This window comes from Anabrus simplex, chromosome 3 (genome assembly GCF_040414725.1).
Source record: "Anabrus simplex isolate iqAnaSimp1 chromosome 3, ASM4041472v1, whole genome shotgun sequence".
In the NCBI taxonomy this organism is placed as follows: domain Eukaryota; kingdom Metazoa; phylum Arthropoda; class Insecta; order Orthoptera; family Tettigoniidae; genus Anabrus; species Anabrus simplex.
Genome location: NC_090267.1, coordinates 11,236,897 through 11,255,224, shown reverse-complemented (window position 1 = coordinate 11,255,224; position 18,328 = coordinate 11,236,897). Strand labels below are relative to the sequence as shown.

Genomic DNA, 18,328 nt, shown 5'->3' with positions numbered 1-18,328 from the left:
GGTTATTATTCTGTTCCATTGCTCTCAAATTCCTTCTCCGTGTTTTTCAGTGCAGAGAATATTGCAGTATTGGCTGGGGAAATGCAGCACCGTTGTACGATGCGCAGTATGAGTTTATCACGGGAAATTGAGTACAAAAGACACATTCTTAACCACTCCCAACTGAAGCCGCATCGATGTACACAATGCGACCTCTCGTTTGCTCGCAATTCCTTCCTGAAAAGACATGCGCAAGTACATTCCGATGAAAGGCCATTTGGTTGTGACTTATGTCCGGCCACGTTTAAGTTGAAGAGGTATTTGCAGGACCATATGAGAATTCATTCAAAAAGTAGGCCGTACTGTTGTAAGGAATGCGGTAAAGCGTTCAAACAACCAAGTCATCTCCAATACCATATGGCACGGCACTCCGAAGTAAAAGCATTCCGTTGCGAAAAATGCAATAAAACGTTTACCTTACGAAGTGGGTTGAATACTCACATGAGGATTCATAGCGGAGAACGGCCGTATAAGTGCAACGAGTGTAACGCTACCTTCATACAGCAAGGTCATCTTAAAAACCACATGACTTTTCTTCATTCAAATGATAGGCCGTACTGTTGTGAAGTATGCGGTCGGAGGTTCGCAATCAGGCATATTCTAAGAAAGCACGAGTTAACGCATTCACTTGAAAGACCATTCGAGTGTAATGACTGCCATAGCACGTTTCCCTCCAAGGAATACCTTAAAAGACACATAGCTAATCATGTAGCCCAACGTGAACGACCGTACAGTTGTAAAGTATGCGATAAAACATTCACACAGCGGAGTAATTTGAAAACTCATATGGTTACTCACTCAGCAGAACGGCCTTTCCAATGCAAGGAATGCGATAAATCCTTTGCCTTGCGGACTACTCTTCGAACACACATGAAAATTCACTGTGGAGAACGACCATTCCAGTGTAGTGAATGTAGCAAATCATTCCAACAGCAACCTCATTTGCAAGCCCACATGGTAACACACAGTGGAGAGCGTGCATACCAGTGTCATAAGTGCGATAGAGCTTTTACTCAGAGAAGCTCTCTTCGGAATCATATTGTGCTTCATTCTGGAATCGGAGCGTATAAATGTGAGGAATGCAATAGTACGTTTCCGAGGAAAGGTTATCTTTCGGAGCACATGATAACTCACTCCGGTGAAAGGGCCTTTGAATGTAAAGTGTGTGGTAATGCGTTCCCGCGACGCAGTGCCCTGCGAACTCATATGAATCTTCACACCGGAGAACGACGTTATAGGTGTGATGAATGCAACAGTACGTTCACGCAGCGATGTCATTTGCAAACGCACCTGTTAACTCACACTCAGCCGTACCGTTGCGAGGAATGCAACAGTACCTTTCCTCAACTACGAAATCTTCGAAAGCACATAAAAACTCACTCCAAGTGAGGACCATGCTTTTCCTGTGTTATAATTTCTAATCGGTAATATTAAATTTTTTGTGCCGTGGTGCAGACCGTCCGACTGGGGTGGGCAAATTTTTTACTTGTATAGCAAACTGTTTGTCATTGTGGTGTTTGATAGCGTTTTGTGCGGTATGTGATTTGCTGCATTGTTGAGAACTGTACAAAGACCAAGTATAAGAATGTGCTTGTCAGTGTAGTAGAAGATAATGTTTTGTGTACTGTGTGATTGCAGCAGTGTTGAGGCCTGTACAAACAGTGTTTATTACAAAAGTGCTTGTTAGTGTGGTGTAGGATAGTGATTTGTGTGGTTTGTGATTATGCAATTGTGGGGACTGTACAAACATTCTGTACAGGAAAGTTCTTGTTAGTGTGGTGATGATAGTGCTTTGTGTGGTGTGTGATTGCTGCAATGTTGGAGACTGTACAGGCACCGTGTATAGGAACGTGCTTGTTAGTGTGGTGATGATAGTGCTTTGTGTGGTGTGTGATTGCTGCAATGTTGGAGACTGTACAGGCACCGTGTATAGGAACGTGCTTGTTAGTGTGGTGATGATAGTGCTTTGTGTGGTGTGTGATTGCTGCAATGTTGGAGACTGTACAGGGACCGTGTATAGGAACGTGCTTGTTAGTGTGGTAGAGGATAGTGTTGTTTGTGGTATGTGATTGTAGGAATGTACAAACACCGAGTATAAGAAACTGGTTGTCATTGTGGTAGATGATAGTGTTTAGTGTGGTATAGAGGAATGTAGGGCACTGTACGAATACCCACTTTCTTTGCCCAGGGTATTAACCATTTAAGATTAAAACGTCCACCAGGAATGGAACCGGACCTCGGATGATGCCAGACATTGGCGCTAACCATTGTACTATGTAGGCAGACAAAGGACAGATCATAACTCATTCTATACAAGACGTTTGGAACTATGGAAAAACTTCAGAAGGATTCTTTAATGCATATACCATGGAAGTGTTATTCCATTGCAGTGTGTGGAAGAGGATTGGAGATGAAGCAAACTGTAATCTGTGAAAATGTATTTTAATTCATTTGAAACTTGAACTTCTTGTATATAATGCCTGCGGGAAAATCTACAGCAGGTTTGTAGTTAGAACATTTCTGTCATAGCAGCATAGGTTGGATTTCAAGATAGGCACCAAAAGTTGGGAATACAGTACTGTAGCCAGTAGGCACGTAATAGCTCGTCATCGTGCTGATCACCTCAAATTTGAGAACATTATTGCAATTTGTGTCATTCTATATGTATTTAATTTGGAAAAATTATTGAAAATGAATATAAATTGCTTTTTACTTTTCCTTTGATTTTCATCTAATTCCTTTCACATCATTTTCAGAGGTCTGTTTGATAAAACTTGCTTTCATATTCTGCTAACCCATGATGTATCATATTTACTGTAAGGCATTAATCAGCCTTAACTATGTTAGACTTGTTTATTCAACTTGCTGGTCTGCAGATTGAACATTGAACAGAATACTGATCAGCCTAAACACCGGTAAAAGATATAGAAATTGTTTTGATATTCAAATATTTTTACAAGTTGGTGGGGGAGTAAGATAACTTAACACTAGACTGGTAGCTTCTGTACTAGGATTTATTAGCTAAGCACTAAAACTACACTGGATTGCCAAGCATACACCTTCTGCTCATAACACACAGAGAGTGGATATATATATTGATTCTCAAAAGGAACCTGAAATATTTGTTCTGAATGAGTAAATTTGTAATACCAATACAGGCTAGTTCGTCCATAATTCGATATTATAAATTTTCCAGCTAACTCTTTCCATTGCCAGCATTTCACCCCAGTGTGCTAAGTTGGGCTCATCAGTTCATAAATAGCACACCTACCAAGATACATGGCTACTGCATACCGTGGAAGCCACTGCGTATGCAGCTTGTAGCCACTTACAGTGACAATGCATCATTTTTTTAAAATGAGATGATGTATCTGATAATGCATTTGCACTGTCAGATGCTCCAAGTAGCCCATCCAGTGTCCTCCATTGTATGGACTAGCCGTACATCTTGGTAGGTGTGCTATTTATGAAATGATAAGCCCAACTTAGCTCACTGGGATGAAATGCTGGCCACCAGGAAAGAACTGGAAGATTTATAATGTCCAATAACAGAATGATATCAGTGTTACAGAGACAGTTCTCATGCTCTCTTTCTCTAAGTTTCTCAGTTGTTCTAACCCACAGATTATCTTTAAAAGCTAAACAGTTTTGTCACATAGGCACACATCACATGCACTTACACCCTATGCCAGTGTACACTGTGTCTCTAAAGTTGCCGCACACTACACAATTCCGAGCTACACCATCTCCAAATCTGGCAAGTCACCCCTTTCTTATATATCTGCAACAGTCATTCCTGAACAGTCCAGATGCTGGATGTATCCAGGAACTTTGCTAGATGGAAGACTCCAAGTTAATCATCGTGTAATTTCCATAGTCCTATGCAGCACCAGCATAGGTGGAAATGAGAGGGGGCCAACCTGACACCTCAGCATTGATCGTGATTGATGCGGTCGAAGAGTTAGCCAGTGGGCCGATACGGTGATGCCCCTATTCCATCATAAATTGATATGCGAACACTATAACCTATGAAGGTTATAATATTAGAATTTGAGTCATTATCACCACAATTTGATCTAAAGTAAGGTAATTAAGTAATATGTTATCAAAATTTCTCAGAACTTCAACAGTTTCATCACAATAACTGCCTTCACCTCATTTTACTTGACATTAGGCCTTAACTTTTAATAAAATATTTGTTATTATTTTTTCAGGCAAAATCTCTGAAAGATTAATAAGATCACTCTATTTATTTCAATAATCCTAGGTTACTAATGCACTTGACTTCATTTTTATGCTCATCACTGCTGTTTCCTTTGATTTAAGTAATTCAGGTCTTGCATATCTTTCCAAAGAAACGTTTTCGATGTGATACCTTAATTAGTTCTCAATTCTGTCATTTTCCCATGAAGTCCTAAAGTTACTTTCCTGTTTCAAAATGTAACATGCTTTTATAACACAAAACTCAGTGTACTTTTATTTGATTTTTTCCCTCCTGATAAATTCCTCCAATTATTTCTGTTACCTTTGCAGAACTCTACAGAATATGAATTTACCACAGGCCATGACAAAATAAGATGTGGAAGTCAGGTTCATTTCCAATAATTTGCAAAAAACGGTACAAAGGAAATCCACTTAAACTTTGATGGTACTGAGCTACTTATTTGGTGTAATTCATTAATGTTAAACAGACCACATGACATTTTTTCCGGGAATCGGAATCTCTATTTTAGTTTAGGATTATGTGCTATTTTCCCCTTTTTTATTTTCTTTCATTGCTGTTTGTGCATTCCTTTTCTTGTCATTCTTCAGTTCTGCTTTGGGTTTACCATATTCCTGTTATTGTTTTGTGATTGGTCACTTCTGGACTTACTGTGCGTGATGTCGTCTCCATGGCAACTGCAACCTTGGTAATGATTATTATTGATTGGAGTGGGCGTGCCCCTGATTATTTTGAGCTGCTCTTGCTCTTGCTTCCTGGTGAAGATTAGTGAATATTCACGTCCTTATTGTGACCTGTTTATGTGATCTTCCTTATCTTGGTGACCCATTGTTGTCCTGGTGACAAGTGATACACTTTAAGTTAATTTTACACTTCTGAAGAGTGTGTTTGAGATCCGATCCCTTGCGAAAATCCCTGTGGCCTCCTTTACTATGTTCTGATGTGAACAAGATGACAAGAAGCAAATGGTGGTATCTTGAATTTAATCGTAACGTCAAAATCCATCGGTTAAACTGGGAAATAAGTGCATTAATTTTACTAAAAAGTTACTGCCAGCTTTACGAATCGAGACCATGGTCCTGTTAAACCTTGTATTCTTATAGGCAGTTCTCATTGGCTCTTCAACTTATTAATCCAATAATTTACTAATTTAATTTCTTCTTGCATTTTAACCTCGAGGATGTCTTTTCCATACTGCGTATGGTTCGCTGGTCTGACTAACACAGTCCTCATTAATTTATTAATTTATGATTTTAATTTATTCTTGCTTTTTACCTGAAGTACCTTTGCACTTGAGTTACTAATTCGGTCTTCGTTTAATTTTTAAATTTTTAAATTGGTTATTTTAAATTGTGACTAGCATTCTATTTGAGGACATTCTTCACATTTATGCATTGTAATTTATTCCTTTCACTAATTAAATAATTATTTGGTTTACCAAAAGGAAAAATCCCTTGTCTTTTCTTTCGAAATATTTCTTGCGTTTTCTTACCGTACCAAATATTTTTACTTGATCTTCGCTTTCTCTGGGCAGTGTCCAGCTCTTCCACATGTCGATGAGTATCTTGTTCTTTAAATTTTAATTTTTGTTTCTGTGTATTTGATATCTCTTGTCCTTGTTTGACTTGTGCCAGCAAGCGACAGTACGGTTGGAGTAGTTTCGCTATCGATATCCACTCCACCTCTCTGTTTCGCTACCTTGGACTACCTACATACCCAGCCATCTTACCATAAAGCCATCCTGTGACATGTGTTGCAGTATATTTCCCCCCCCCCCCCCCCACCGATCCCTAAATCGCACTGCTCAAAAATGGCATGAAATTCATGAGACCTGCACCGTAATGACGTCTTGGTGTCTTCAGAGCCCATACTCTTGCTGACACTGTACGGTCAACAGCACTGACTCAACGCCCGCTTTTCATCAGATGCCTATATTACTTACTGACTCTTCTATACAAAATACCAACGTGAGACAACTATGCACAATCCTTGTACAGAAAAATTCCTACGGAAGAGTAATTTTCCTCAAACGCACCTTTGAACATCAGCAATGAACAGCATACATTGCAGTTTGTGCGCTTAGCATAGGTTGTACTTGATCTCATGTTCAACAGGACCCATGGCTACGTGGTTAGGATACTGATCTTTCGTTCACAAGGCCCTCGGTTCGATTCCAAAAGAGCCAAGAATTTCTTCCACATATGATAAATGTCTCGGAGACTGGGCGCATGTGTTCGTCTTGATACACATTGCTTCAAGATTCACACTACAGAGGTAGGCGTCACATCAACTACCAACCCCAAGACCAGGGAGAAGAAGAAACTTCGAGGTGCCTTTACATTTTCATAGTTTAACTCGAAAAGTTCATCGGAAGGAAACATTCACACTACAAACCACAATATCCAGTTGTTTTAGAATTCTCCTCGAGAAGATACACACACATTGTGGACGTTCGTCCCATCGACCGTCAATCCACGGCACGACATTACAATACCGGGTTTCCCTCTTCACTCACATGACACCAAGAAACTGCGAAACGTTTTACCTGCTTCGATGACCTAATATTTAAGGTCATTCCACAAGTGTGCCAAGATGGGATCATTAATGCGAATTAGTACTTTGAATAACTGCCCTTAACAAACACCACTTACCGTAACGAACTTTCCTTTCAGAAACTCAGTGCCGAAAACTTTCGAACAGTTGGTGCGACCTAAATCGAGTCAGAAATGAAAAAGAATTATTACAGGCATGAATCAGGTGCAGACGTGAGAGAGAACAAGCTCCTGAAGGAAATGCACCTTTCTGCTAGTTGCCTTCAATTTTGTTGTGTACCCTTCATTTGCATTCATTAATGTATATTTTAAGCGGTTCCGTAAAGATTTAGAAATACGATGACCAGTCCGTGCAGTAACTCATATCATCTGACATACCATACTTAGAATCTTGGCTAGGAACATATTTTCGCTAAATAAGTTGTTCTGAAACCCTCATTGCGATTTGAAGCCTCACAATTACGTATAATCTCACCTCGTTTACAACATTGTACTTTATATCTTACTTAGTTACCTGGGGTTTTCCTCTTCAGTTACAGTATTTTCCTGCGGAACTAAGATATTCACGCTTGACCTTGCTGCCATAAGTTACTGTCCTGTCATCAAGATAGTACTTAAAACGAGATGATTTCTTCCCTTTGTGGCATGTCACCCTGTCTTCTTGCAGTCTCCCACAATGCTGTACAGTATAACCTCAGCTGTGATTCCAGTTCCTTGGTCTGTCTTCTATCAAACCAATTAGTAATTTTAAAACCGTGCCTAATATATCAGAAGGAAAGATTCCCCAACGCTTACATGTAGCACACGTCAAGCTGACTGGCCTGTAATTTTCCGCGTTATGTGTTTTCTTTATACACTGGAGTTACAATTACAACTCTCCACTCATTTGGTACAGCTTTTTCATGCAAACAGTAAGTAAATAAATATTTAAGTTTTGGAACTTGTTACACCCTTCGTGCCTCTGTGTAAATTTATTTCTATACTTGTTCCAAAATTGCTCCAAGTACTTGTGAACTCACGTCGGTAACTTAATATTAGTACATAAAAGTTGTCTTGTTTTCGATTGTGTCGATAGATGCCGCTGATTTCCCATCTCATGTCGTAGATTCCTTTCTGTGCCCTTCTTAGGTCTGTTTCGTTCCTTGACTTTCAGAAAATATTAATGTGACTAAAATGGACGCCAGGTGTGATCAGGTTGCGTTTATACACTGACTGACAGTGACAATGCAACACCAAGGAGGAGTGGTTCGAAAGGGATGGAAGTTGGGAAAAAAACAGAGACGGCACGGACGAATAATTGATGTTTATTTCAAACCGATAAAACCGATATGCAGGTTACACAATGCGCACGGCATCGACTCAGTAGGATGTAGGACCACAGCGAGCGGCGATGCACGCAGAAACACGTCGAGGTACAGAGTCAATAAGAGTGCGGATGGTGTCCTGAGGGATGGTTCTCCATTCTCTGTCAACCATTTGCCACAGTTGGTCGTCCGTACGAGGCTGGGGCAGAGTTTCCAAACGGCGTCCAATGAGATCCCACACGTGTTCGATTGGTGAGAGATCCGGAGAGTACGCTGGCCACGGAAGCATCTGTACACCTCGTAGAGCCTGTTGGGAGATGCAAGCAGTGTGTGGGCGGGCATTATCCTGCTGAAACAGAGCATTGGGCAGCCCCTGAAGGTACGGGAGTGCCACCGGCCACAGCACATGCTGCACGTAGCGGTGGGCATTTAACGTGCCTTGAATACGCACTAGAGGTGACGTGGAATCATACGCAATAACGCCCCAAACCATGATGCCGCGTTGTCTAGCGGTAGGGCGCTCCACAGTTACTGCCGGATTTGACCTTTCTCCACGCCGACGCCACACTCGTCTGCGGTGATTATCACTGACAGAACAGAAGCGTGACTCATCGGAGAACACGACGTTCCGCCATTCCCTCATCCAAGTCGCTCTAGCCCGGCACCATGCCAGGCGTGCACGTCTATGCTGTGGAGTCAATGGTAGTCTTCTGAGCGGACGCCGGGAGTGCAGGCCTCCTTCAACCAATCGACGGGAAATTGTTCTGGTCGATATTGGAACAGCCAGGATGTCTTGCACATGCTATTTATTTATTTATTTATTTAATGGCGGTTGACGTGGCGTGCGGGGCTGCCACCGCTTGGCGGCGGATGCGCCGATCCTCGCGTGCTGACGTCACTCGGGCTGCGCCTGGACCCTCGCACGTGCCACATGTCCCTGCGCCAACCATTTTCGCCACAGGCGCTGCACGTGGACACATCCCTATGGGTATCGGCTGCGATTTGACGAAGCGACCAACCTGCCCTTCTCAGCCCGATCACCATACCCTTCGTAAAGTCGTCTGTCTGCTGGAAATGCCTCCGTTGACGGCGACCTGGCATTCTTAGCTATACACGTGTCCTGTGGCACACGACAATACGTTCTACAATGATTGTCGGCTGAGAAATCACGGTACGAAGTGGGCCATTCGCCAACGCCGTGTCCCATTTATCGTTCGCTACGTGCACAGCACAGCGGCGCATTTCACATCATGAGCATACCTCAGTGACGTCAGTCTACCCTGCAATTGGCATAAAGTTCTGACCACTCCTTCTTGGTGTTGCATTTGCTCTGTCAGTCAGTGTATATTTCGTTAGATTTAAAGATGATTTGTCAATGGATCGCGCTGGTAAATGAACTTTCAATTACATATATCCCTTCGAGGTGCCGTATTTTTCTGTAGCCTACTTCTTTGGTTTGGTCATCCCTTGGTTCGTTGCGTTCACCTTTACGAACCTATTTATTTATTTATTTATTTATTTATTTATTTATTTATTTATTTATTTATTTATTTATTTATTTATTTATTTATTTATTATTTTTTTTTTATTTTTTTTAAGAAAATATTTATTAAGGATGAGCAACAGCATAACGCCGAATTACAAAGATCCAAATGCTGATATATCTAAAGGATTGCATGAGAATAGCACAGCAACGAGCAAGAAGGAACTATCCAATAAAATGACTACACTAGATCTCTAAACTGCATTTGACAGCTTAATTGAAGCAATAGAAAGGTAGTTAAAAAGAAATAATTTAATTATTCAACACTTCATTATATTTGATTTCTTACTATGCTCTACAATAAATTATACTTAGAAGTATAATGGAATGCAATTACTACCATAACCCCACAAATGGTCAGCATTAACCTTACAGACCCGTAGAAAACCTACGAGATGTGAAGGTTCATAACATACCAGACCCAGAAGGAAGTTAAAGCTAGTACACGTGAGATACAAAAAACTGAGTTAATGCGCAGTTAACCAATATGACACCAAATAAGATGAGGGGAAAACAAGCCATTTACCTGGAAAAAGCGCACAAATGGGCACAAAGGCCGAGAAAGAAGTTAATACCTGTGGCAGTGTTGAATTAATCAAAAGAAATGACAACAAACGCACCTTAGCTAGCAATAAGGTAAGCTTTAATAGGTAAATCAAAACGTCTTTATAATTATTAGACGAGACTGAAAATAAAGTAAATAAAACTAAGTCGTCCCCTAATTCAACCAAAAAATTAAGTTTACTCAAGATGTAACTGATAAATAAATGGGGTTTTCACCATTACGATCGGTCTTTAGTAGAAAGATTTTAAATAATTTAAGCTAAACTAGAAGTACGGTACTACATGACCTGTTTATCTTACAGAAACGATGCTTTCAAGCATATTCATTTGACGTGCGGTAACTACTCGGTACCAAAGGATCAACGCAAGGACACGAAGTTGAACATTAAAACAAAATAAAGAACCAGAATCTATCAAAACTCAAACTCAACAGATAATTAGACGATGGAAGAAAACATAATAGAACAAATTAAGTTAAGAACAAATAGAAACTCCTTAAAAATTCACCGTCACAAATGGCATTAATCAATTACCCCGACCAAGTTAATGACCTTTTCACACAACAATACGTTGGTAAAGAAACCCAAAATTATCATGCCCGCAGAAACCAACCAATGCCCAACAAACAGGCATTTTACAGATAAACGGGGAAAAATTGCAGAAGAAGTAAATTAAAAACCCAAGAGAAAATAAATAGCTAGGTTAAGGATTACACGAGATTAGGAAGCCTTGCATGAACCTGATTGGTTCACAAGCTAACCTATTACCTTGAACTTTCATTATGATAATAATAATAGTTATTTCTACCGGGCGAGTTGGCCGTGCGCGTAGAGGCGCGCGGCTGTGAGCTTGGATCCGGGAGATAGTAGGTTCGAATCCCACTATCGGCAGCCCTGAAAATGGTTTTCCGTGGTTTCCCATTTTCACACCAGGCAAATGCTAGGGCTGTACCTTAATTAAGGCCACGGCCGCTTCCTTCCAACTCCTAGGCTTTTCCTATCCCATCGTCGCCATAAGACCAATCTGTGTCGGTGCGACGTAAAGCCCCTAGCAAAAAAAATAGTTATTTCTAGAACGAAATTTTGGACATTTGTCGCAACTTTTCTTGGTTCGTAAGGTGTCATAACTCCACAAGAGGCCAAAACGAGACAAAGAAAGGCATAATTTGACTAATGGCGTCGTTTTAAAGTTAAAGTCTGGCTACTTTTCTACTTTTCCCTCTTCTAAAAACAAATTCTTGAAGCTTAATTCATCGGTAGAGATAATTCTCAATAGATTTTGAAGGAATTAACAAACTACGGTCTCGAAGAATTACCAGCGAAGCAGATGGTCACAGGATACGCTACACGTCTACTAGATAGAAGGAGTAGCGAATCCAAACTATTCACCAATAATTTAAAAAATCCACATAGCGAGGGCGACGTCATAAACTGATAGGGCAAAACGCCCGTAGAAGATAGCAAATCTAGCCAGGCTTCAGCCAGGACGCTGCGGACCCCATCGCTGCTCAACTCGAAGTCAGTGGCTTCCCCAACTTGTGTCTCGGGAACGCAGGATGAGGAGCCATTCGGAACATCTCGGAACACTTCGGCTCTCTATAACTGTAACTGGGTGAGCTGCTCTCTTCAGTTCACGAACTAGGCTGGACTTAGCTATTTTTTAATAGCATAAGGCGCCATTTCTGACACCAACACTTTCCTCACGTGCGTGTGGTAGTAAGTCGCCAACTACAGGTCTACAGGTTGCTCTGGCTTGAAGCTTTGTACCTTGTGTTCTTCTGTTACTCCTGTGTGCGATTAGCAGGTGAGTTCTTACGTTTTCGTGTGGTTAAGAGTGCCGTAGTGAGTTGAAGGTATTATTAGTGAAGGGGTGCACAGACGTAATTATCTTGGTTTGTGTTCGGGTTCTCTAGACATTTTAAAGTTTTCCTGTGATTTATAAGAGTTTCGTAGTCAGTTGATGATATTATTACTGAACGGGTGGATAGTCGTAATTTATCGTGTACTAATGGATAGGTAATTTCTGCAGTGAGTCATCAGTAGCAAACACAGTGGCAACCAAAGTGAGAGTTTTAAGTGCAACTCCACTGCAAGACGTCACAATCTTAAGCGGCATACATTCAGCATGCACGAAAAGGTCTCTGCAAAATTTGAGTCAAAAATACTTTGCCCATTATATTATATGACTGTGCATCACGAAGCGAGATGCTTCGGCATTACTCGTCGCAACATGATATAGACGTAGTTAATGAAACTGTGGAATTTTCTAGTGAGAGTGATTTTTATAACTGGAAATCTAAGGTCGAAAAAGATCATCTATGCGAGTTTGTATGCAGCAGGGGACATTGGGTTAGAACTACAGATAACTGCTCAAAATTGTCATTCCACTGTCATCGTAATGTTGTTTATAAATCAAGAGGGCAAAACGAGCGCCACCAGAAAATATTGGGAAGTAACAAAATTGATGGATACTGCCAGCCAGCATGGATGTCACATGTCATCCTTCTGGCAAGGTTGAGGTTTCATTCTGCAAAACGCATGTAGGTCATCAGGCTGAGCTAGGCCGGTTAAGACTTTCAAAATCAGAAAGGGACGAAATTGCAAGGAAAATATCACTGCAGATTCCCTTTAACTGCATTTTAGACTCGGTTAGGTCTTCAATTAAAAGCAGCGAATTAGAGCGCAGCGATTTAATATCAAATAAAGATCTTCACAACATAGCGAGAGATTATAACTTAAAAGCCGAGGCAGTTAGACATGCGAATGGCAGCACGAGTGTGTGGACTCTTGGGTGAAAGAAATGCAAGAAATAGATACTGTAGTCCAGTTCTACAGACCTCAGGGAGTTAGTTTGGAAGCCCATCCACAGCTGCGCGAAGAAGATTTTGTCTTAATTGTAATGAATGAGGCGCAGATTGAAATGTTACGCGATTATGGAAATAATTGTATTTGCATGGACAGCACACAAGGGCTTAATTCTTCCGGATTTGAACTACAACTCTTCTTGTGTTGGACGAGTTATTTCAAGGCTTTCCTTGCTCGTTCATGTTTTCCAACAGAGGAGATCTTCCGATTATGGAGATCTTCTTAACAGTTGTTCTGGATACTCTCCGTGCTCCACATCAACCAAATGTACTTATCTGTGACATGGCAGAAGTATTTCATAATGCCTGGTTGAAAGTTATGAAATCACCTCAACATCGACTGTTCTGCTCATGGCATGTAGATCGAGTTTGGAGGAGAAATCTTTGCAAGATTAAAGGACGTGAAAAACAAGCCGAAATCTATAAAATCATTAGAACGCTAATGCAGATGAAGAGGCATTTCGAAAGATGATTGAGGAGGCTCTATGGCTTCTGAACAAAGACACTTCAGAATTTGGTATATATTTTGAAAATAATTATCGGGCATCTGCTCCAAGCTGGGCGTATTGTTATCGTTAACACTCAGGTCTCAACACTTGGAGAGAATGCACAATGCATCGAGTGATCATACATATATATATATATATATATATATCTAAGGGGAAATAAGCCCAAACGATTAGATGTTGCCATCCATGCTCTAATGAGGTATCTAAGGGACAAACTCTATGATAGACTCATTCATCTGAATAAAGGTAAAGTGACCTCAAAGCTTTCGGCCATAAGGCAGCGCCACAAATCGTCATTTCAGCTCGACCCTGAAGATGCAATATATGACAGTAATTTGTGGATAGTGCAGTCAAAACATTCCAACGAACTCTATGAAATAAGGCGAATGAGTGAAAGCTTGTGCAAGTGCGAACTGCTTTGTACCGAGTGCCAGACATGCCTCCATGCATTCACTTGCAGCTGTCCAGATTCATCAATCAAGTTCAACATGTGTAAACACATTCATTTGATATGCAGAGTAGCAAGTAGAGAACCTTCGAGTGCAGCTGAATCTAGAGACAATAATTTAATCGCCCATGAGGCATCCACTACAGATCGAAAACAACGTGCAATAATCCAAGAACTACAATGTCCTGGAGCAACAAAGGCATGTGACAGTAAAGCGAAGAGGCGAGAAATGTTACTGGATAAATTCAGGCACATCCTAGATGAGGCTGAATCCGATGAAGACTTCGACATTATTGACAAACGTCTGCAAAATTTATTGCCAACCATTCAGGCCCGCAAATCTGCATCTTCACTACCTCCAGTTTCACCAGCAAAAAAAAAAAAAAATTTAATTTGAACCTCAGAGAAGATTTATGCCAACCAAGAAACCTCATAAAAAGATGTCATTATCCATCGCGAAGCCCACAGCCACAGAAGAGCAATACATTGCAATAAAATTACTGTTACCTAAATCTGAACGGCAGTAATCAATCATGGGTCTTCTAAACACAGTAGAAGGTGATAAGTAGCAATACTTATATTATAATTAATGGCAGGAGTGTACAACAAAAATAGTTCTCAATTACCTACTAATAGACTGGTAAGTAAATTATTGAAGCGTGTGATTTGTGAATTTACAAACAAAAAAATTCATATATACAGTATAAACTTAAAGTATGTCACCTGGAATCATAATTCTTCTGCTTTGCTCGAGACAAAACAGTGCAAGTATATTCCAATGTTGTAAAATATCACATTAGGTTTAACATTCAGTTGTCAACAAGTATTCTTACCTTCTTATCTTGGATGAATTATATAAATTGAAAGTTGACAATGGCGTAATAGTTGCAGGCATACGTTAGATTTTATTTTGTTGTTTTGTTGTTGTTGTAGGTGTGATCAGTGGGTGATTTTGATAACATTTACAAGAAAGAAGGATCTATCTACTTCAATACCACATACATGATATGTTGAGATCACTTCCAATCCACAGATTTTAGGAATCCTCGACTCTATAGTCAGGGGTAAGTTATGAATCAATCAATCACTACTGAACTGCATTTAGGGCATTCGCCGAAGAGCAGATTCCCTATTTGTTGTTTTCCTAGCCTTTTCTTAAATGATTGCAAAAATATTGGAAATTTATTGAACATCTCCCTTGATAAGTTATTCCAATCCCTACTTCCTCTTCTTATAAACAAATATTTGCCCCCATTTTTACTCTTGCATTCCAGCTTTATCTTCATTTTGTGATCTTCCCTACTGTTAAAGGCACCACTCAAACTTATTCGTCTACTAATGTTATTCCACGCCATTTCTCTGCTGACAGCTCAGAACATACCACTTAGTCCAGCAGCTCGTCTCCTTTCTCCCAAGATTTCCCAGCCCAAACTTTGCAACATTTTTGTCAAGCTACTCTTTTGTCGGATATCACCCAGAAGAAATCGAGCTGCTTTGCTTTGGATTTTTTCCAGTTCTTGAATCAAGTAATCCTGTTAAGGGTCCCATATGCTGCATCCATACTGTAGTAGGTGTCTTACCAGAGACCTATGCCCTCTCCTTTACATCCTTACTACAACCCCTAAACCCCCTCATAACCATGTGCACCCTTTATTTACAATATGATATTTATGTGATTACCCAAATGAAGATCTTTCCTTATATTAACATTTAGGTACTTACAATGATCCCCCAAAGGAACTTTGACCCCATCAATGCAATAATTAAAACAGAGAGGACGTTTCCTACTTGTGAAACTCACAACCTGACTTTTAACCCTGTTTATCATCATACAGTTGCCTACGATCCATCTCAGAACATTATATAGGTTATTTTGCAGTTGCTCACAAGCTTGTAACTTATTTATTACCAGTGGCATATACAGAGGGCTACCAAGGCTATCAGTGAAGCCCAAATCTCCATTGAGAATGATGGAACTCTAAAGTACTTTGTAGTGTAAGCATCTGAAACATTGTTCCATTTACAGAACTTGAAAGCAGTGAGAAGAAATGTCGCGCATATTTCTGAGAACAAGCCATCGGAGATTGATATTGCAGCCCAGACTCTTGCCCCTTTCCCCTCGACACGCCACACACCCCTTCAGTAATAATACCTTCAACTCACTACGGCACTCTTAGATGATGATGATGATGATGATGATGATGATGATGATGCTTCAATCAATCAATCAATCAATACTGATCTGCATTTAGGGCAGTCGCCCAGGTGGCAGATTCCCTATCTGTTACTTTCCTAGCCTTTTCCGAAATGATTTCAAAGAAATTGGAAATTTATTGAACATCTCCCTTGGTAAGTTATTCCAGTCCCTAACTCCCCTTCCTATAAATGAATATTTGCCCCAGTTTGTTCTCTTGAATTCCAACTTTATCTTCATATTGTGATCTTTCCTACTTTTATAGACGCCATTCAAACCTATTCGTCTACTAATGTCATTCCACGCCATCTCTCCACTGACAGCTCGGAACATACCACTTAGTCGAGCAGCTCTTCTTCTTTCTCTCAATTCTTCCCAACCCAAACATTGCAACATTTTTGTAACGCTACTCTTTTGTCGGAAATCACCCAGAACAAATCGAGCTGCTTTTCTTTGGATTTTTTCCAGTTCTTGAATCAGGTAATCCTGGTGAGGGTCCCATACACTGGAACCATACTCTAGTTGGGGTCTTACCAGAGACTTATATGCACTCTCCTTTACATCCTTACTACAACCCCTAAACACCCTCATAACCATGTGCAGAGATCGGTACCCTTTATTTACAATCCCATTTATGTGATTACCCCAGTGAAGATCTTTCCTTATATTAACACCTAGATACTTACAATGATCCCCAAAAGGAACTTTCACCCCATCAACGCAGTAATTAAAACTGAGAGGACTTTTCCTATTTGTAAAACTCACAACCTGACTTTTAGCCCCGTTTATCAACATACCATTGCCTGCTGTCCATCTCACAATATTTTCGAGGTCACGTTGCAGTTGCTCACAATCTTGTAACTTATTTATCACTCTATAGAGAATAACATCATCCGCAAAAAGCCTTACCTCCGATTCCACTCCTTTACTTATATCATTTATATATATAAGAAAACATAAAGGTCCGATAACACTGCCCTGAGGAACTCCCCTCTCAACTATTACAGGGTCAGACAAAGCTTCACCTACTCTAACTCTCTGAGATCTATTTTCTAGAAATATAGCAACCCATTCAGTCACTCTTTTGTCTAGTCCAATTGCACTCATTTTTGCCAGTAGTCTCCCATGATCCACCCTATCAAATGCTTTAGACATGTCAATCGCGATACAGTCCATTTGACCTCCAGAATCCAAGATATCTGCTATATCTTGCTGGAATCCTACAAGTTGAGCTTCAGTGGAATAACCTTTCCTAAAACCGAATTGCCTTCTATCGAACCAGTTATTAATTTCACAAACATGTCTAATATAATCAGAAAGAATGCCTTCCCAAAGCTTACATACAATGCATGTCAAACTTACTGGCCTGTAATTTTCAGCTTTATGTCTATCACCCTTTCCTTTATACACAGGGGCTACTATAGCAACTCTCCATTCATCTGGTATAGCTCCTTCGGCCAAACAATAATCAAATAAGTACTTCAGATATGGTACTATATCCCAACCCATTGTCTTTAGTATATCCCCAGAAATCTGATCAATTCCAGCCGCTTTTCTAGTTTTCAACTTTTGTATCTTATTGTAAATGTCATTGTTATCATACGTAAATTTTATTACTTCTTTGGCCTTAGTCTCTTCCTCTATCTTGACATTATCCTTGTAACCAACAATCTTTACATACTGCTGACTGAATACTTCTGCCTTTTGAAGATCCTCACATACACACTCCCCTTGTTCATTAATTATTCCTGGAATGTCCTTCTTGGAACCTGTTTCTGCCTTAAAATACCTATACATACCCTTCCATTTTTCACTAAAATTTGTATGACTGCCAATTATGCTTGCCATCATGTTATCCTTAGCTGCCTTCTTTGCTAGATTCAATTTTCTAGTAAGTTCCTTCAATTTCTCCTTACTTCCACAGCCATTTCTAACTCTATTTCTTTCCAGTCTGCACCTCCTTCTTAGTCTCTTTATTTCTCTATTATAATAAGGTGGGTCTTTACCATTCCTTACCACCCTTAAAGGTACAAACCTGTTTTCGCATTCCTCAACAATTTCTTTAAACCCATCCCAGAGTCTGTTTACAT

At 40.2% G+C, this 18,328-nt stretch overlaps 2 protein-coding genes across 3 annotated transcripts in view; both read left to right on the top strand.

Annotated features, from left to right (window-relative positions):
• Positions 1-2,690, top strand: part of LOC137498977 (zinc finger protein 658B-like) — a 51,697-nt gene extending 49,007 nt beyond the window's left edge. For both annotated transcript variants that reach the window (XM_068226936.1, XM_068226935.1), the window contains one exon: positions 51-2,690. In XM_068226936.1, the coding sequence (XP_068083037.1) occupies positions 51-1,428 (1,378 nt within the window). In that variant the 3' untranslated portion in view covers positions 1,429-2,690. The remainder of the gene's footprint in view (positions 1-50) is intronic.
• A 12,340-nt stretch (positions 2,691-15,030) lies between these two features.
• LOC136866608 (zinc finger protein 271) overlaps positions 15,031-18,328 on the top strand; it is a 98,886-nt gene continuing 95,588 nt past the window's right edge. Inside the window, exon 1 of the mRNA XM_068226933.1 lies at positions 15,031-15,108. The gene's annotated coding sequence lies outside the window, so the exon portion shown is untranslated. The remainder of the gene's footprint in view (positions 15,109-18,328) is intronic.